Below are 21,597 nucleotides of genomic sequence, written 5' to 3'. Positions count from 1 at the left end.
CCGTCTTCTTGCGCGGGACGAAAGCCGGCGTCGATGGCGAGACGAGGAAGGGCGGCTATCTCTCTCATATATGCCTAAAGAAACAGACCGCACGTCGCCCGCGTGACTGTGCTTCTTTCTGAGACGTTCCTTGGCCCAGAAAGGCAAGCGTGACGTGCAGCGTCGAGCTATCGGTTCCTAGTTCTTCCTAATACAGCCACGTTGTCGAACGTTTCTATTTGCACACACTGGACCGCACTTCTCGAGCTTTTTGTTGCATCACTCTACATCCGGCTCGAAGAACGAATGTTTGAGCTCGAGAATATAGCCGGGAGAGAATGCAGAAGGCACTCACACTTATGCACAATTTTCTTTATTGCTTATTTGCTCTCCGAACGTGCTTATCGTCCATTACATGCCTCAAGAGAGGAAGAAGAAGTAGTGACGAGAGCGATGAACAAGATGAGCGTGTCAGCCTCGCAGGGCTAGTAACTAAACGCGAAGTCCACGCTCTACCTAGGGATAAATCGTGACGGTCGGCGCTGCCGATCGGTGGGATAATACAAAATGAAACTAGCGATAACACCCGGTCTACAATAGGAGTAGTAAGCCTTAAGACATAAGATATCGACCAACTATGGTCGATTATTCTTCTCATACTTAATTATTCATTTGGTCAATTTCTTAGGGCTTAAGGCTTAGTACACTTATTGTAGACCGGGACTAAGGCGGTACCGCGTTGCAAGATCAGGCCTGATCGCGGACCGGCGCGGCGCGGCACGGGTGGTGATCAATATTGCTGTATTTTGCGAGTGGCAACTCTCCACGCCAAGAGCACTTGGTAGAGGCACGGAAACCCCGCACTCTTGTCGTGAATCATTGTCGTTGTTGTAATCGGGAAGCGGAATTCGTCGAGCTGTCAAGATCTTTTGACCGAACTTAAGATTACTTGAGCCCGTTTTAGTTTTCTACTTGGAAACTAGGATTGGATGGTTGTCAGCGAAGAAGTCTTCGCAGAAGCTAATGCGCTTAACTCCAGTTCCTACCACCTAGGTGGTTTCTCTTGATCGGACGGATCAAGAGAAAAGAGAGCTTTGATACGGGGAATCTTCCGGCTTATATACCCGAACTTGAGGGTCGGCGAGCGATCGGAGGCTTTGCGGAGCTAGCATCCCCGCCTCGAGATTGGGTACGGGAAAACGGAGCACGTGCGTGCGTGCGTGGGCGCGTGCGCGCGCGCGCGCTCTTGGTACGTTCCAAAACTAGCGTACGCTTGGTACGTCCCAAAACACAAAATATTTTATAATATTAATCAATTATGTTTCTCTTTAAATTTATTCAGCATAAAATGTTTTTGTAGAAAAAAATAATGTACTAGTAAAAAACGTAACAAGTTTGCTCTGGAGATTTGAACCTAGTTTGCCGCGGACAGAAAAATATTACGCAAACACCTAACCTTCTGCCAAGGGAAACTTGCCAAAGAGTAGATTACCGATTTTAATAAAATTTTATAGATGTGTAATATTCATTCAAACCTTTACTGTAGTAAAGTCGTAAGTTGCGGGAATTAGGCATTTTCATAAACACCAAAAATATATTTACATTAAAAATATACATTGTTTTAAGAACGTCAAAATGAGTGTTTCTATAAATTATAAATTTTTATTGCAAGTACATTTTTCGTGTTTATGAGAATTTTTATTTAATCAATAATAAAGACGAATTTTAAATTCTTTGAGTAAAGAAATAACATTTTAATCTAAATAACTAAAAACGGTTTAAAAATTATATACAGGGTTGGGCAGAAAAACCTGACACATTTTAAAAAATCGTTATTCCCCTCCAAGTGAAAAGAGGGCGCTGTAACTCCGGGAGCGAAAAATAGATGGTTGAAGGTTTATGTTTACATATCAGTACAGTTCCAGTATGGAGAAGTGGCCGCCGCAACAACGCGCGTTCGTTTGCGAGCGTTTTTTCATAACTCAGTCCTACGTTCAAGCAATTCGCGATTTTCGTATTGAATATTCTCTTCGTCCACGAGATCCGGTTCCCTCTCGTAATTCTGTGAATCTGTGGGTCAAAAACTTCCGACAAACAGCCACAGCCACGAAACAAAAGCCTCCAGGGCAACCAAGAACGGTAAGAACCCCTGAAAATGAGACACGCGTTCGCACCTCTTTGCAACGAAGTCCACGCCGTTCTGCCGGTAAACATGCTCAAGCTCTCGGAATGTCTCGTCGATCGTTTAGCAGAATGTTGAAAGCGATGAATTTTCATCCCTACAAAATTCTCATAACCCAGGAATTGAAATATACCGACTATGCAGCTCGATTAAGATTCGCAGAAAAAATGAAGGAGTTGTTGGACAACGAAGAAATTGACCGTAAGTTTTTAATGATTAGCGACGAACAAACCTCGAACCTTGGACCAGCTGAGAGCCAATATTCGGAGAGAAATTGCAGAAATAAAGCCAGCGATGTTGAAAAAAGTGTATGATAATTTCGAAAAACGCCTCGAAAATTGTATTGCTTGTAACGGCTATCATTTAGCCGATATAATTTTTGGTAAATAAACAAAAAAAAACCTTCAAGTTTCTAGTTTATTCTCCCGGAGTTTCAACCTCTTCCGATTAATAGCGGCCGCGCAAGTGGTTATTAAAATGTGTCAGGTTCCTCTGCCCAACCCTGTATATAACAATTTAAAAACATAAGATTTAAATTTAGAAAAAGTCTTATCCGCGAGGTCCCTAACTTGGGACCTGACCGTAGCAGTTAAGGCTTCTGATTCCTCAGTCGAGAACTGCGCGTTGATGGTAGCGTCATTCCGTCGCGGACAAAATTAGAACTAATAGATGTGGAACGTGACTGATTGACAATGAGATGTCGTGAATGTCATTTTGTTATTATGTGTTTTATTGTAAAAATATTATTTGTCTTGTATTTACCAAATTCGTAAAAATGGACCGCAAGTAAAATTTCTTTAAATTTTATACATAAAAGTACATTTTTCATTTCTTTCAATAACTATATCAGTGTGTTTTCCTGTCTAACAAGGGGTGGGCACGAACTGTAAAATGTCAAATGAAATGAGTCATAGTTCATAGTTTCGAAAGGGAGAAATAAGTATATTAAAAGTGTAAAAGGGTTAGCGTGAATGGGCCTTATTTTTTAAGAAAATTGCAATGAAAGTTTATCATTGGGACGTTTGTATTTTAAGTACTAGAATCTTAAAGCAGTACCTAAAATAGTGTTATGACTGAAAAGGCTAAGTGCTAGCGTTACATTTTTTCTTTCGCGGCGGACCGGGTTTAAATCTTCGCAGGATCATTTTTTTTAAGTCTTTTGCTATTATATTTTACAATTATATTATTTTTAAATAATAATAGTACTTACATATAATAATAAAATTAACCAATTTTTTATTAATAAAAAATTAATAAAAATATTTAATAAATTAATTATTATAATAAAATTATTTATAAAGGTGAATAATTAGGCTTTAACGAGCAGATTTATTTTAAAAAATAATACATTTTGAGAGTTTCTATATTCTATAATATCATAAATTGTAAGACCATAATTTACTCGTAAAACTATGTTCTTGTAATTTATGACGATTTTGATGAAGTTAGGCCCATGTGACGCGTTTTTGCTCAAAATGAACGAATCTGGCAGAAAAAAGTGCCGAACTGACCTGCGAACCGAGATATCAGTCGTTAAAGTTTGCGAATGTTTTTTTATTAATATTTATATCACTGCCACATTTACTATACTTGATTGTATTTGTTAGAACACTGTATTGGATTAAAAAATTTATTTGTTTTTGTGCAATGTATATTTGTTATTGAGGCATTAAAATAATTTATTTTATAAAATTAATTAATTTAATAGACCCATCCCACAAGGGAACTGTTACAGATGTCCGACGCCGATTTGATTCTCCTTGAAATGTTGTTAAACGCAAAAATTAAAGACACTCGTATTTTTTTATATGGACGGAATCTCATATTTAGGGGGTGAAACACACCTTTGAAAAACACGGTATTTTTCTTTTGGAGCGACTATCGTCGAAAGTATAAGAGATAAAAAAAAACTTTTTTAACAAAATTTGTACGGTTTAAAGAGTAGATACTTTAAAGTTGTGAAGAAAAAAATTTTTGTTTTGTTTTTGTTTAACAAAATACCCCCATTACCCAACGTTTTTTACAATTTTTTCAAACTTTTTTTAAGCCAAATTAAAGGTTATTGTTTTCCAAATCTTACGAAATACCATTTTTGAGAATTAATTATGAACGCCTCCGTATACACTATCCGTACTCATATGCGTAAGTAATTACTTTGAATCGTTGAACCGAAAACATCGTGTAACACTCGTACGATTCTACGCACCTGGTTACGACTATCTAACAACCAAAACTTCTGTCTTATAATGTATAGAGTTGTCCGAATAGCTGCATGGTATTTTTCGTGTGTCTCTCTAATAATGAGATCAGTAAGGAAGTGCCGACTCGAAATTAAGATTTAATGTTTTTGTTAAAAAGTTAGTTTGGATTCTTTGAGACGTCCGCCAACACGAATTAAACCATTTTCATCAATAAATGGGTTCAAGACGGCAATGTTGCTTTTGTGTAATGATTGCTGATTTGTAAGTTCTCTTAATTTGCGTGAAAAATGGGCAGTTTGAATGATTTTTATTATTCTTGTTTCCGTTTTGACTATCTCCGTTATAGATAATTGTTTCTTGTATATGTTTTTAGGACTGAAACGTAGGCATAATGCTATTTTCGATATGTACTTTTTTGATATGACGAATATTTTTGTAGAATACTGAAAACCTCTTTTTACTTTTATAATAAATAATATATTTTATTTTAAAAAATTATTTGATTTTATTATTACATGTACTCGTAAGTACATTATTTTCGCTTTAAAAAATAATAAAAATAATGCAATTATAAAACATAATAGCAAATAAACAAAAAAAATTGATGCTGCGAAGATTTGAACCCGGTCCGCTGCGGATGGAAAAATGTAGTGCTAGCACTTAACTTTCTTATCCATGACTCTTTCTTGGTTACTGGCTCAAGATTCTAGCCTAGATAACATTCAAGCACCCTAATAGTAATATAAAAGTATTCTACTTTAGAGAGTCTAGAAGTGTCCTTGTTGACGTCGAAAATGCACACAAATAGATGGATATGGTATTAATATTATATCTTTAAAAATAAGACTTGTAGTCTTGTACAATATGTCCCTATTATCGAAAATCTGTATTTTGCTTTTAGTCTTATACTTTAACTCACTACTATTGAATAATTGTAGATCACTTTTTATCTTCTATAGAATCCTAATGTCAAATAACTAAAATTCACTTTTTACCTCCAACAATGTTATAACTACACCTAAAAATAAATTTTAGCACATGTGTAATATAAAAAAATTTTTTTTAAACAGATCTTATTCTATCCGTATTCACTTTTTCGCATATAACATTCTTTTACTTTACCTAATTACAATTACGCATATTTTACAATTTTTGTAAACGCATTGGCGCGACAGGATTTAAACCTAAGATCTTCGGAACAATAACCTAATACGCTAACACTAATCGTACGCTTGTGATATTGTTATATAAAAAGTTACATTTGAAATAAAGTTGATTTGAACAGGAAAGAACTTACGTCTTGAATATCGCGCGAATACTCTCACTAGCCCTTTGATTATTTAGCCTTATTATTAAATATTTTCAATATAAATTAGGTAATTATTCAGAAGAGCCCTACTACCTCTGATTTTTATGAGATTAGGTTCATTCAACGCGTTTTTGCACAAAATGAACGAATCTAGCAGAAAAATGTGTCGCTCTGTCCCGCGAACCGAGATGTCAAGCACATTAAAGTTGGCGACTATTTAGGTTAGGATACCTGTCATTTTGCCGTAATGTGGCGACTTGAGCATGCGAATGAGAAATAAGCATATTACATTTGTCCAACAGTGTCATTCTAAAGTATAATCGAAAAGTCTCCAAAAATAGCACAAAAGTATATTCACAGTTAAAGACTATAATAGTTGTACATTTTTCAAAATTATGAATGCCGCTAAATGATCATCTACTAATAACATCATATATTAGAAAATAAATGGAGTTGTCATATCTAATAAAAAGAGAGATATATTTTTCAAACAGTATCGTTCTAAAATATAACAAAAAAATCTCTAACCATACTTTAAAAGTAATGTATTAGTAGTAAACTACTATAGTTGTAACGCTGGTACTTTTCCGGTGCGGCGGGAGTATCGGGATATCTTTCGGTGCGTTGGGATTTTGTAATCGGTTGCTCGGATGTGCTCGCCGGATGCCAGGGTTTTTCGGTAGTAATGAGAACTCCATGTTAAGTACAATAATGCAAACGTAACAATATATTTATCAGATGTAATTGAAATACACAAGTATTAATAAGGCACCAGAGTGCTCGCAAAATAAAAGAACGGACAAAATATAATTCGCGGCGTAACGTAATATTTAAGCCAAAGAAAAAACGGACGGACTGGTATTATGCGCTATGCGCTCGGAGGTAATAATCAGAGTCGCTCGGTTGAACAATAATTGGACCCGCGTAAAATAAAGGAACGGACAAAATAAAATTCGCGGCGTAACTTAATATTTAAACCAAAGAACGGATTCGGATAACTAAAGAAACGGACGGACTGGTATTATGCGCTATGCGCTCGGAGGTAATAATCGGAGTCGCCGTAAAGCGGCTAACTTAAAGTGCGGTTAAACGGGCCGTGATTGGCCCGCGCAAACGGGCCGTGATTGGCCCGCGCGACGGATGGTCGCGATCGCGGAATCGGCAGCGCGCGGTGCAGCGGTTCCGCGATACGTGAGAGCGGTCGACATTAGAGACCTAAGTGGTCTCACCCCGTGGGGAGAAGGTTTACGGATTGAGCCGGAGGGCGGCGTCGAGTATTCCCGACGACGGTGTTAGTCTCGAGAATCCCCGAGAACGGACTTGCGGGACGGACGGTTCCTATTGGCCGAAAACACCCAGCCGCGGAAACGACGAGTATTCCCGTCGCGGACGGAAAATGGGATCGGCCGAGTATTCCCAGCCGTTAGAACCGACGAGTATGCCCGTCGCGAGATAGTTGGAACGAGAATGCCCGTTCCCGAGGAAGTGCTTGAGAATACCCAAGCAAAGGAGCGCCGAGGATACCCGGCGCAGGAGCGGAGTAGGTGCGAGATCGGTGGCTCGGCGCGATCTCATTTTGGCTGCCCGCTGCCGGCTTATATAGCGATCCGCGCGGTCGGAAGTACCAATCAGCGCGCGCGGTTGGGCCGGCCGGAGTGGGAACGCTTGCCGAACGCGGCGCGCGGCACGCATGGTAGCGCGTGATTGCGGCAAACTTAGCCGAGCGCGTGCACGTGCTCGGTCTTACGCATTGTGTTCGGCGTTTAGATCGGAGTGGCGATGCAGCAGAGGGGCGTAACGTTACATAATGATTAATTCTTTATTTTGAGGAAACAGAAATCTATTTCCTTTTAAAATAAGGTACCTGAGTCAAATAAGGCCCACCTAACTTATTTTATTTTTTATAAATTCTATTTACAAAAATATTGAAATAAACTAAATGAGAATAAAATGTTTATTTCAATCACTCGCCAAAATAAAATTATCTTCTATATAAAACATTTTTAAGTAAACAAAAAAGAAATGTTTTTAATCTCTGACATTGGACCTTATTAAATTCTTGTGCTTTTAATAAGGCCCGAATTAAAAATAAATTGAAAATAACAAAGGAATTAAATATTATTTTTCAACTCACTGTTAAAATAATTATTAATCACAAATACGAAATCTTTTACTCTATTATACTAGTAAGACATCACAATTGTTTTTAATTTTATTTGTAATTAATATTTTAACTATAAGAAATTCTGGCTATTTTAGTGCAATTTTAGCTTATGGAAAGTTAGCATCATTGAAAATCGTTATTCTCTGTTGCAAGCCGCATACATAATAAACAAATGACATTGGCTATAACAATTAATGTACAAGTGGGCATTATTTCTTAAAACATTTATAAAAAAGTATATTTATTCCAAAAAATTGATATACATATTTGTTTTTTCCTATAGTTAGAAAGTTAAATAATATTATAATGTGTTGTAATAAACCATAAAATAATGCATACTTATTAAATTTACAACACATTTTTTATAAAAACGACTGATTTACTCACTTTGTTACAAGCTTTCGTTGCACTGAATAAACGTGTTGCCAGCGGTATTAATTTCCTATTCAGTCTTTATCTACTTCCAATGGCATACCTTTTAAGCATATATTTTAAACATAAAGGGTTTTTAAATGGTAAATTTAAAAGTGGGCCTTATTTAGTACTGGGCCTTATTCGGCTCAAGTACCTTAATTTAGTAGTCTAATAACAACTTTTTACATAAAATGCAAGAAAGTATACTTTTAGTTGACATATACTTGTAATATGTATTAATTACTTTACTTTTTTATTAATATGTTCGCATTTTGCGTTTAAGTTGGACACTATTTTAGAGTTCTACCGGTATCTCTTTAGCCAATGTTATCTGGGTAGTACTTAATGTACAGAAATCTTAATGTTAAACTTTAATTGCAATTTTCTCAGAAAGCAAGCTCCATTTACGCTCCATTTTACACTTTTAGTATACTTAACCCTTAAACACACCGATCCTGTAAAATACGGAAACACATTTTTGGGTCTGGGAGACTTTTTCAACTTTGAGAAGCAATAACTTTGATTACAATCAATATTGTTCTACAATTTTTTTTTAAAACAAAAGTTCAAAATCTCAGGAGTGTGACTGCACAATCGGCATTGCCGGAAAACAATTTATTGAGAAGTTATAAAAGGAAAACCATTAAGCAAAAATGATAAATTGGTCAAAAATCCACTTTTCCTTTAAAAAATCATATTTTTGCAAGAAAAAAACGTTTAATAACTTTCAAATACGGCGTTTTAAAGCTAAAGAGTCACACTTTCAAAATAAAATTTGGCAAAGTCATTCCTTTTAAAAAGTATAATTATGTAACATGGAGAATATGAGGTATTTTTGGGCATCTAAAAATCCACTTTTTAAAAAAAAATCATATCTTTGCAACAAAAAACTTTGAAGAACTTTACAATATGGCATTTTAAAGCTAAAGATTCATACTTTCAAAAAAAAATTATATCATTGTCATATCATTGTTATATCATTTTTATTAGAAAATGTACTTATGTAATAAGGCGAATATGAGGTATTTTTGATTAAATCGTTTCTAAAATTGAAAATTGATGTGTTTTATGATATATTTCAGAAAAACTCCCTTTTCTACAGCATTTTATAGTATTTCAACTTTAGACAAAATATATGCGAGTAACATTCGCAAACCGACTTGTTTGAACGTATTTTGTCCAGCTTTTTTATGTAAAATACTCATAAAAAAAGTTTCACTTACACAGTATATGGATCGCATTGACCCTAACAAAACTTTGCTGCCGTGCCGTTCGAATTCTAGTTGACCAAAAAAGTTGATCAACCATATCAATCAAAAGAGATTTTTTTTTACGTCTTGGTCTGAACCTCCTATCTCATTCCGTCTTTACGTAGCAAGCATTCAAAACTTTATATGGGGTCTCTCAGACCCACGTACGTGTTAATTCCCCTTTTCGAATGAGTTATCTCATTTGGCATTTTACAATGAGTGCCACATCTTTAGCAATAAGGCTGCTCCCTTTCGATAATAATAATAAAATGCTTAGAGCACATATTGTAGATTGGGACTTACAGAAAGATCATAAATTTGAGTTTATAATAGGTGCAGTAAGCTTTAAGCTGTAAGAAATTGATCAACCGTAGTCGATTATTTTCTTTACATTTGACTGTAATTGGTCTATTTCTTACAGCTCAAAGCTTACTATTATACTTCAATTATAGATCGAAAGCGCTGTGAATGGCTGACTAAATATGTCTTGTAGATATCTTTTAAACAGTTTTAGAGATGTATGGAAGATGTCTTTTACGAGATGTCTTTAAGATGTTTTGTATTAGATCTTTTAGCTGTCTTGTTGATGTCTTTTTCTGGATTTTTTCAAGATGTCTGTTAGATGTCTTTTAGATATCTTTTAAAAATGTCTTTTAGACAACTTCTTTTTAGACGTCGTTTAGATGTCTTGTAAACATTGATGCTGCAAAATGTTAACTGGGTAGCAATTCTTTCTTTCCCCGTCTATATCTTTATCTTCTTTTTTTCAGCTCTCTTTCCTCCTCTTACCTTTGAATCAACGTATAATTTTTCAGAGAAGCAGCTCAGTATTATTAGGTTATTTTCCGCTTTGATGAAGTGAACTGCAATGTTTGCGAAACGTTGGCATTAACGATAAATTAAGACATAGAAAAAATCCGTAAATTTTTTAGCATTCTTGAATACTAGATTTTATGAAAATAAACAAAGACGATTTTAACAAATAATGAATAGCTTTATTATTAAGAAAAAATGAAAGTACATTTGAAATTTAATTTAAATTTTTTTTAATTGCTCTATTAGTCTATTTTTTTATTACACTTTTTAAACTAAATAAATGCACTTTTTTCTGAAAAATAATTATTTAAGATAATATTTTAAGTGATTATGATGAATCACATTAGATAATATTTTTGATGTATGTTTTATTTTTATAGGTTCTTCTCCTCCGCCTCCGCCACCTGGCCATCCTTTGTCCACCGAACATGAATCGAGTAACGCAAGAAATGAACTGAGGGAAATGCAAGCAAAACAATGTAACAAGAAGAAAGCCACCGTGAGTCCAATAAATGTACAGTAATTTTTTTACTTTTTATGATAATAAATTTACATATTATTTAATGTTACTGTTTTCTTATTATTATTATTATTTACGGCTCCTTTTGACATTCTTTTCATTTATATTTAATGTGTTAAGAAGAATTGAAAAGTAAAAGTTATTCCGAAAAAATTAATTTACAAAATCAAAATATACATACGTATATACTATTTTAATATATGTTTTTAACATACTTAATGTAATTAACAAACTTGTACAAAATATTTGCAAGAAAATATAAAGAAAAGGGAAATATTATTTTATGATGTTGATACGGCGGAGATTGTAAACGGAGATGATTTATCTTATCTAGGTGAAACCTATCTCAGCCGCCGATCAGAAAACTCTTTATTCAGCTATTGCTATGGCACAGGAATTGACAGCGCGTTCCATGACAGATCTTGAACATCCACCGGAGTCACCCCGTACACCTGCCAGTCCTTCAAGACGTAGGAAATTCTCTTTTAAATTGCCACATCAACACAGTCCCAAACCAGACAGACGACACTTTTCCGAAGAAGCCGCCAGTATACCTGACATACAGGTACATTAAACAATTTTTATTTTATCAGAATATTTTAAGATTGAAATATAAGATTAAAATTGCAACAAAAAGAAATACGACAACAATAGGAAAATTTCTTCATTATACATTTTTATTTAAGTAGCATAAAGTATTAATTATGATTTTTATTATGATTAAAAATTTTGTAAATTTTGATCACTCTAAAATGTGAAACAATAACGTGTTAAGCAACAAAAATTTTACGAGGTAATGAAAAAACGCAAACATTTTTTTAATCACAAGATATATTAATATACTCTTTAGGTTTATTGTTAGATATGAATATGTTCACTTTCTCTAAAGTTATTTAATATTAAAGATAGTTCTTTTATTCTTTTAATTGAACATTAAAACAGCACATTACATATGCACATAATTAATTTTTTATATATTTAAATTTATACAAGATTTTGTGAAAAATTAATTGTTTTAACAGTTAAATTATTTATAAATAGTATAAGATATGCAGCTAATTTGACTTTCATAAAGTAAAATTACAGTGCACAAGAATATATGTATACATATGTATAATGTATATATATGTTGTCCTATTTTAATTGTCTATCTTGAATACCTTGAAAGAAACATATTTTAAAAAGAAATGTTTTAAACGCAAAAGTTGTTTGGAGATAAATGATAAAATTTAATTTTTGAACCAATAGAATTTTTAGTCACAAAAGTATCATTATTTTTAAAAATGTACATATTATTTTTTTTATATATAATTTCTAATTATTCTGCATATAAATGTGTTAACATAAGATAGAATTATCAAAAAATTAATAGTTTACGAATTTCTCTTTTATATTTAACCCTTACTTTATAGTATTTTTTTATTCTTACATTTTGTAGGTTTATTTGCGTTTTACACTTTTATTAAAGGGTGTACCGTAATGAGATGGTTTTTAATCATAATTTTACTTAGTTTCAATTTCATAGTACACGATTAAAAACTGAAAAGGCAACAACAATTAGTGAAAATAGTGCCAAATACACGGTGCGACAATTAATTTTTAAGACTGGACCAATAAAATACGATAGAAACAAAATACACAAAATCTCATGTTGTTTTATTCAAAATAATTTTCTTTTGTTTCAATACAAACAATTTCATTCAATACAACAATTTGTTACAGCAATTCAAAAGGGATTCAAACGCTTGATTTAGCTCATTTTGTAGTATTGCCTTTAGTTCCCGTGTTGAAATTGTTTGCATGATCGGAATATCTTTAACAAAGCATCCTTTTAATTTCAATTTTAATTTTGGAAATATTATAAAAAGAAGTCGCACTGGGCCAAATTAAATGAATATGGGGGATGATTGAGCACATAGACTTAATTTTTGGATAAAAATTGACGAACAATGAGTAACTTGTAAGATGGCACGTTATCGTGCAACAGCGTTTAACTTTTTCAATTTTGATAATTGGGACGGATACGACGGATTCTGATCATTAAATGCTTCAAAACTTTAAGATAATAGTCGCCAGTAACTATTTACCAAGTCTTGCGTTAAATTTAATAACCGCTCTTTGTTCCATGATACAATTTCAACATTGATTAAAGATTGATCAGGAAGAATCGTCATGCTATTTATCATTTGATTGGCATGAACTTAGGCGTGTTAAACAGAAAAATAATTGACCTTTCTAAGGATGCTACCGCTCAACAGGTGTCGTCACTACTTGCTGAGATATGATGCCACTCTTAAAAATTAATTGTTGCCCCGTATATGTAAACAAAATTACGGCAAATGCAAGGTATTTTTGGAAAAATCATAACTTTTTTAAAAATCATACTGAACTGATTAAAAAAAGAAATTAAAGTTAAAGGATTATAATTTTATAAAAAAATGTTCCATTGGTTTGGATGTATAATTTAATATTGATTTGCAACATGAATAATGTTTATTTTTATGATATAAATTAGCAATTAATATAGGACTTTCAATAAATATAGCTTTGATTCTATAAGTTTAATAAATTTTAATACGATTTTAGCGTGGAAGAGTAAATATAACATCTTTATATTTACATATTTAACCCTTAAACACACCGATCCTGCAAAATACGGAAACACATTTTTGGGTCTGGGAGACTTTCTCAACTTTGAAAAGCTATAACTTTGATTACAATCAATATTTTTCTTTTAAAACGAAAGTTCAAAATCTCAAGAGTGTGACTGCGCAATCAGCATTGCCGAAAAATAATTTATTGTGAAGTTATAAAAGAAAAACCATGATAAATTGGTCAAAAATCCATTTTTCCTTCAAAAAATTATATCTTTGCAACAAAAAACGTTTAAGGACTTTCAAATACGGCGTTTTAAAGCTAAAGAGTCACACTTTCAAAATAAAATTTGGCATAGTCATTCCTTTTAAAAAGTATAATTATGTAACATGGAGAATATGAGGTATTTTTGGGCATTTAAAAATCCACTTTTTAAAAACAAATCATATCTTTGCAACAAAAAACTTTGAAGAACTTTACAATACGGTGTTTTAAAGCTAAAAATTCATACTTAAAAAAAAAATTATATCATTGTCATTTCTATTAAAAAATGTACTTATGTAACAATGCGAATATGAGATATTTTTTATTAAATAGTGTCTAAAATTGAAAATTAATGTGTTTCATGATATATTTTGGAAAAACTCTCTTTTCTAGGATTTTATAGTATTCCAATTTTAGACAGAATATATGTGAATAATTCTGTCCTATATCCGCAAACTGACCCTTTCGAACGTATTTTATCCAGCTTTTTTATGTAAAATACTCACAAAAAAAGTTTCGCTTACACACTATATGGGTCGCAATGACCTTAACAAAATTTTGCTGCCGTGCCGTTCGAATTCTAGTTGACCAAAAAAGTTGATCAACCATATCAATCGAAACAGGAGATTTTAAACTTTTTTCACGTCTTGGTCCGAACCTCCTATCTCATTCCGTTTTCACATAGCAAGTGTTCAAAACTTCATATGGGGTTTCTCAAACCCACTTACGTGTTTAAGGGTTAATATATACATAATTTTGAAGTTATCATAGAAAAGGATATATTTGGTCGATTCTAGTTTCCGGGATATTTATTGTTTTGTTGGTTTCAGTCAAAATTATCAAAAAAACATGTTTCGTGAATTATACAGAGAATTTTGAAATATAACTCCTAGCGTTAATCTTTTGTGTTAAATAATTTTTATTGTTGAGATAAATGCGATTTATTACCGAACAAAAAGGGCTCATTTGTTCACTACGATGATTTCATATGATTTAATCAAACACATCGTTTATGTGTAAGTACTTTGTTAGTAAATTACTTTTTTTAGTCAAATTTTCTTTTATATTAATCAGAAGTTGATATTCATAATCTAATTTTTTTAAAGTAATTTTAAAATTTTAATTCTGTTCGCGAATTGCACGAGTTTGTTTTTGTGCACGAACGAGACCAGCTCCACTCAGAGAGAGTGCGAGAGAGAGAGAGAGAGAGAGAATGAATATGAATCAATGGATAAGCATTTATTTAGTCCTAGGGCAAACTCTCTAAAGACACTCAGGAGTACAGTTGAACATAGAGAATAACAATATCACTTACAAACTAAAACCGAACGGAGTTGCAGGAATATAGTAAGCGACAAAAGAAGAAAGTAAACTATAATAACAAAACAAAAACAAATAAAATAACGTAATAGTAGTAGTGATACTAGCAATGAGTAACGTAGAGGAGGGCTATGCACGAGCCGGGGGGGGTGAGGCATTGCAGCACGGCTGCGGCTCATCAAGTAGCCGAAGAGCGAGCGCTTAAAAGCGCTAGTTGAGGCGGTCTCCTTGACGGCAGGAGGGAGATTATTCTATAGGGAGCACGCAGTCGAATGAAAGGAACGTTGGTAGGTGGAGGTGCGGCAGAAAGAGATGGCAAGATCGAGAAAAGAGGAGGGTGAGGAACGCAGGTGTGAAAGAGGACGGTGAAAAGGACGTTAGTTTTCGGAGAGATAGGGGGGATACGAATTAAGGATGATAGAGAATAAGGAGGCAACATGAAGGGTGTCGTCAAAGCTAAGCCACCCCAGTTTCTCGTAGTAACCCGAAATGTGTTCATCCTTGCAAAAATTGTAAATGAACGTCTTAGCTTTAATTTTTGTTGCCCCGTCGAGAGAGAGAGAGAGAGAGAGAGAGAAAAATCAACATTTATTGAGCGCTCTAGATATTTAGCCTCTTAAGGCGATGCTGAACCGGTCTGTATACGTGCATATTTTTGGACAGGCATTTCTCTTAATTGGCTTTATAGATCGTAAAATCCTTCTCCACAATTAAAGTAGTAACAAAAACATACACGGGAAACTATAATTTAGTACGAAAAACGAAAGTAAATTAAAAAATTATAGTATAATTATCGGCTTCTGCAGCCGACTCGTGACAACATGTGCCCTATATAAAAGTTTTAGACTTTGTATGTATGAAATAAGTAGTTTACTGCGTATGAATTAAATAAAAGAACAATACGACGCTTGCAGAATGGCCCTAGAAGCTCTAGTATGAGAGAAATGGATGTCTGAAAATTGTTTATGTAATTTGCACGTGTATTGGTGCAAAGAGCAGAAATTGGGTTCATTGTAGTTCAGAGATCTTGCATTAGAGGCGCTAAAGTAAAAAAAACAAAGACAGATGAGTGCGTTTGACAAAGTGCGCTAGTCTATTCCCCTTACTCTTCGCCTCACGCGCGACCCGCAGTTCGCTGAAAAAAAATCTACAGCAATCTGCAGTATCGACGTTAAGTGAGTTCCACCGTCAGTTCAGCATCGCCTTAAGCGCTGAAAATCAAAAGTACATGTATGGTTTACAAGTGAAATTTATAGTGTGTTGAGATCGCAATTATAATTAATATTCAAAAAATAAAATAAAATAAAATACAATAAAAGAGAGTATACAAAGTAGCAAAAAATAAAAGAAATAAATAAGAATAAAGTAGAGAAGTTGAGAATAACAAATATAGCAAATAAAATAAACTATGAAGCAGATAATGCGAGACCAGAGGAACCTGGCCGCAAAACTAGCCGAGACTAGCTGCGACGCACCACGCAGGAGATAAGAGACACTCAGCGATTACATTTTATAAGATGCCCGAACAATTTACGTTTGAAATCTGCCAATGATACAGTTACCTGAATGCCAGCAGGAATATCGTTCCAGAAAGAGATCGCGGTGCAACAGAACGACCATTTATAGAAGTCCGTGCGACATATTGAAGGAACCAAAACATCCCCCCGAGCTCTCGTTGTGCGCACAGAGATATCTCTTGTAAATCTAAATTTGTTGTACAGTGCTATAGGAGCCTTTGATTGCAAGATTTTGTAAGTGAGGCAGCCAACGAAGTATATCCGCCGCTCATGGACCTTGAGCCATTGCAACCTATCGTAGAACTCCGTGACATGTGTATCTCGCCTAATTTCGAAAATATATCTGATGCACGCATTGAGGGCCCTGTAAAAAATGAGATCCTGCTTCCCTGTCGCGTTTGTCAAGACACAGCAGCATCGGTTGGACGAGCGGTGACACCAATCTGATCTTAAGAGACCTGGATATTAGCTGCTTAAACAGCTTTAGCTGATATAGAGCCGAGTGCACCTTGGAGGACATCCTGGTAACCTGACTGCTCCACGAGAGTGTTGGAGATACAGAGACCCAGACACTCTACAGATTCACAGTACGGAATAGGTGTTTTGTCAATCAAAATGTTTGGAATCTCCTCCAACGCAAGCCTATTTATACTTCTTGCAGTGCCCATAAACATTGCGGACGTCTTGTTTGGATTGATCGTCAAGTCGTTGTTGGTAGCCCAGTTCATGATGCCCCTGATGTCCTTATTGACCAATCGCACGCCCTCGCGCAGACCACCCGGATTGACATGAGAATAGATAAGAAGATCATCGGCATAGAAATTATATTTGCAGTTCCTTAGTGCGTGTCCAAAGTCGCTTAGGTACAGGATGAAGAGAAGTAGTCCCAGCACAGATCCCTGGACATATCCTCTGTTGACATTGACATAGATCTCTTTTGAAACGGTGTGCGAGATCGGGTCCCGAACAGACTGACTTCTATGGTTGAAATAGGAGCATATCCAACGCAAGACGGTACGTGAAAAATTGAGGTCTCTTAATTTGCTTATGAGCGTGTAGTGATTCACGCAGTCAAAAGCCTTGGTGAAGTCGAAAAACACCATGATGATTACTTTGCGTTCGTCCACTGCACTCCTTACGTCATCTAACACCCTGAGGAGAGCCGTCTGCGTAGAAGCACCCGTCCTGTACGCCGATTGATAGGTGTCGAGAAGATCCGCGTTATTGATATAATTGGAGATTTGAGTTGCAATCACGCGTTTGAGTGCCTTTGAGATAGAATAGAGCAGTGAGATGGGACGGTAGTGACCGAGCAGTGACGGGCATTTAACCTTTGGGATAGGGCAGACAATAGGCGATTTCCAGATCTGCGGAAACACGCCATTAATAAGGCTGAAATTGAATATTTGAGAGATGACCGGCACACGCACAGTAAGGCTTTAGCTATGAGCTCGACGGAGAGTCCATCACGTCCATTAGCCGCAGATTTATTTTTGCGAAGAGACCTAGTGATATCTCGCGGCAATACGTCCCTTCAATAAAATTTGAGGTCGTTGTAAGCTTTATTCCCTAAATAAATGGCGCTCGGCCGCTCCGGTCCGGCCATCGATCCCGCGCACGTAGTGAAGAACTCATTTAGTTCTTCTACCGAGAATAGCAAGCTGCTGACCGAAACTCTCCGCCTGACAAGTCCCAGATGTCTCCGTTCTCTACAGATTGAGCTCGGTTCTCTTGGATTATCGAAGATTGTTTTGTACAAATTAGATTTGGCAGTCTGCACCATGGCGTGAACCTTTCTTCTGAGCGTCTTAAATATTTCATAATTAGCGTCAGTTTGGCACCTCCTCCAGACCTTTTTGGCCCTGTTTCTGTTTTTCATTTCCACCTTGATATCCTCCGTTAGCCAAAGGGCAGGTGCATATTTTGGCCGGATTACCTTGAATTGGGCATGCTTATCATAAAAACCTAACAAGAATCTGTTGAAAATTTTTACTTTGGCGTTGATATCGTTGGCGAGGTACAGGGGATTCCAGTTTATGGTCTTCAGCTCGTGGAGGAATTTGTTCTCATCAAAAGAACTGAAGTCTCTGACTCTCTTGGTTCCACTTGAAAGCCGAGCAATTCTAACGTTGTATTTGATTTTGATGAGGTCGTGTGCAGAGAGAAAACAGGCGTTCCTCTGCTGGAACGAGACGAGCTTCTCCTCGTCATTGATGATACACAAGTCCAGTGTAGTAGAGGACGTCTGGGTGTGACGAGTAGGACTATATGGCACCCGGTATAGGCCGGAGGAAGCGATAAATGACCTGATCTGCTCAGAGTCAAAGATGATGGAATGCTTATAGGACGCCGAGAGTTCGAGAAAAACTTTAAAAATCTGATAGAGGAATCCACAATGAGGTGGCCTATAGACCACCGCAATTAGAAGTCTGAAAGACTTAGGGAATACCTCGACCATGAGATGTTCAGGCCTGCCGCAATTCAGTTCTTCCGACTGATGCATAACTCTAGTCAGAAGAAGACTCGAAACATACACCGCCACCCCTCTACCCCCTCTGCCGATCCTAGCCCGCCTCAGAAGGCTGTAGCCCTTTAGCGAAACAATCTGGTCCGAGACACGCAGTTTGAGCCAGGTCTCAGAGAGACATATAATGTGGTAACCCGACTCCTCGAAGAACAGACGGAACTCATCAAAGTGCGCAGTTAATGACTGGCAATTTACGTGGCACATCCGCAGATTCTCAGCCACCGTTTCAGACATAGAGAGATCTCGTTCACGGTCCGTTTATATTTCTGACTATCGGAGACCCTCCTCCGCCAGATTGGTCAGTTACTGCTATTTAGCGCAAAGTGAGATTGCCCCTCATTTGGCTGCCATCGCTTACAAATTCCGCAGACCAGATCTGTTCTCCTCGAGACGCAGTCTCTGGTTTCATGTCCGTCCGCGCAATGTGCATACTTTCAAGTCGTACTCGGAGGGCCTGAGTGTTCTCTTCAAAGCGTCTCTAGTTTCCCGCGAGGTAGCAAAACCAGATTCATCCGCGGGAGTGATAATCAGATTAGTAGTTTTTAGGATGTCGAGGACCGGACCGCGGGACACGCGAATCGTTGGTTGCGCAGAACAGACAGACGCATAAGTTTTCACACCTAAATTGGCGGTCATACATGGAGTGCCCGCCGCTCCTCCCCCCTACCGAGCCGGCAAGATCAACTCTTGTCCGCAAGGAGTCAAAAGCATTCGATATCGCTTTATCGATGTGATTTTTAAGATCTTCTGTTGCCGAAGGAGCTGTTATCGAGAACATCCTAGATACGCAGATGAGAGCTCGAGAAAAGCATCTCTGCAGACACGGAAAGTGGATTCGATCTGTCTCCGTCTTTCTAATGTTTCTTTACTACTTAGTAGAATTTTAGCTACATTGTCGCTATGTCTGTTTACCGCCTGACGCACGTGGATTCGAGACGCGCTTACGCCTATCAAATTTGGCGCAAGAGACACATTAGTCAACGAAACCTTCCTCCCTAGTTTCCTGATTTTGTTTTCTTCGTGCGCCGTTTCAACACTGTCCTCGTCGTTCGCGGCGTGACCACGCTCTGACATTGTACCTCAATGGAACGCCCGGCAGCCAATTCGAACACCGGCGTCGTCCGCCGGTGCTATCTGTGCCATTGCCAGCAAAGATTTCCGGAAACGATGACAAAGAAAATCCAAGAAAATTTGGACCAGAGTCCACCAAATCACGCACGAATAACGCAGAAAACAAGCAAACAGCTTTAGAAAAACTCAATGGTACAACAAAGATGCCCCACAGGGCAAAAAATAGCAGAAAGAATATCTTAAATACGGAGCGATACGACACAATCACTGGTACTTACGTAGCGCCAAGAGAGCGAGAGAGAGAGAGAGAGAGAGAGAGAGAGAGAGATTGGGGGAGTTGGGTGCAATGGTGCGAAAGCGCCATTATTGAGATTGGAGTTGAAGCAGGAGAGAGTGCTTGGAGAGAGACAGACAGAGAGCTCAAGCGCTAGCGATTAGCTAGCATTACTTAACCATTTACCTTCGTCTTTGCTGAGGAATGATTGCGGAAGAAAAAAGGTTACTCGATCACTGAGCAATAAAAGTGTTTATCACTTTAATAATGTCTGTAAATTTCACAATCATAATCGGAGTATTCGTCTGAAGCGTGTTGCATGCGATTTGAATTGCATGCAAATTTTACATGAATAATTGCGCCAAAATGTATAAGCTCAACTTTTAATTATCACGATCGAGTTGCGAGGTTGCTTGGCTGACTATTAGAGAAGGTTCTGAGCTTTTCAAGAGTAAAGAACCGAAGCGAGTCGTCGTCAGGGAGAAATCGGGAAGATCGTGGACTAACTCGATTGGGCGACAAGGTGTCGATCATGCTCTAAGCTCGCGTCGAACACCGCGAACGCGTGCTCAAACAGCAAAATATTATAAAGAGTCCACGATCTTAGTTGCCAACTTTTTTCTGACGACGATGTGAAGATAGAACTATAACTAACGAGAATTATTTGTGTATTTGAGAAAAACGTATTATAACTGACGAGAATTATTTACATGCTAACCTGAACAAATTCTAATTTATAATATTTAATATTGCATTGTGCGTATTTTATTAACAGTCTTCATTATATGACTCCATTAGATGACTTCTGTTTTTAATAATAATTTACTGATATTACTGATGAGGTAATTTTTAAAATTCTTGTTTTTTTAAAAAGAGCCCATTTAGTCTAGGCCGTATATTATGTAATCGTTAGGTAAAAAAGGTCGGTGTGTGCTTTATCTTATGTTAATTTGACTACAGAAATGTATTGTAGGAAATTTTAGCATATTTCGATGATTTAGTTTACGTTACACGTGATTTGAAGGACTTTTAATTTTTAACTTGATTTTTCCAAAAATATTGTGTTTGCAATTTCAAAATTCTATTATAATTTATTTTCGGTTAATTTTGAGATTGGGAGGTTCGGTAACGTGTTAAATGGTAGCTTATAGTCTCTGATTATATCGAATCTGATGCTAACTTTATTTTGACCAA

At 36.2% G+C, this 21,597-nt stretch overlaps 1 protein-coding gene across 5 annotated transcripts in view; it reads left to right on the top strand.

The window, feature by feature from the left end:
* Positions 1-21,597, top strand: part of LOC105202478 (activated Cdc42 kinase-like) — a 289,383-nt gene that overhangs the window by 152,928 nt on the left and 114,858 nt on the right. For 4 of the 5 annotated variants that reach the window (XM_039459696.1, XM_039459695.1, XM_039459694.1 and 1 more), the window contains 2 exons: positions 10,696-10,829; positions 11,170-11,400. In XM_039459696.1, coding sequence (XP_039315630.1) covers positions 10,696-10,829; positions 11,170-11,400 — 365 coding nt within the window. The remainder of the gene's footprint in view (positions 1-10,695; positions 10,830-11,169; positions 11,401-21,597) is intronic. The other variant, XM_026139764.2, reaches the window with a different exon arrangement.

The sequence above is a fragment of the Solenopsis invicta genome, chromosome 2 (genome assembly GCF_016802725.1).
Source record: "Solenopsis invicta isolate M01_SB chromosome 2, UNIL_Sinv_3.0, whole genome shotgun sequence".
Taxonomy (NCBI): domain Eukaryota; kingdom Metazoa; phylum Arthropoda; class Insecta; order Hymenoptera; family Formicidae; genus Solenopsis; species Solenopsis invicta.
Note: the sequence above shows the minus strand (reverse complement) of the source record. Positions and strands in the feature narration are given on the sequence as shown.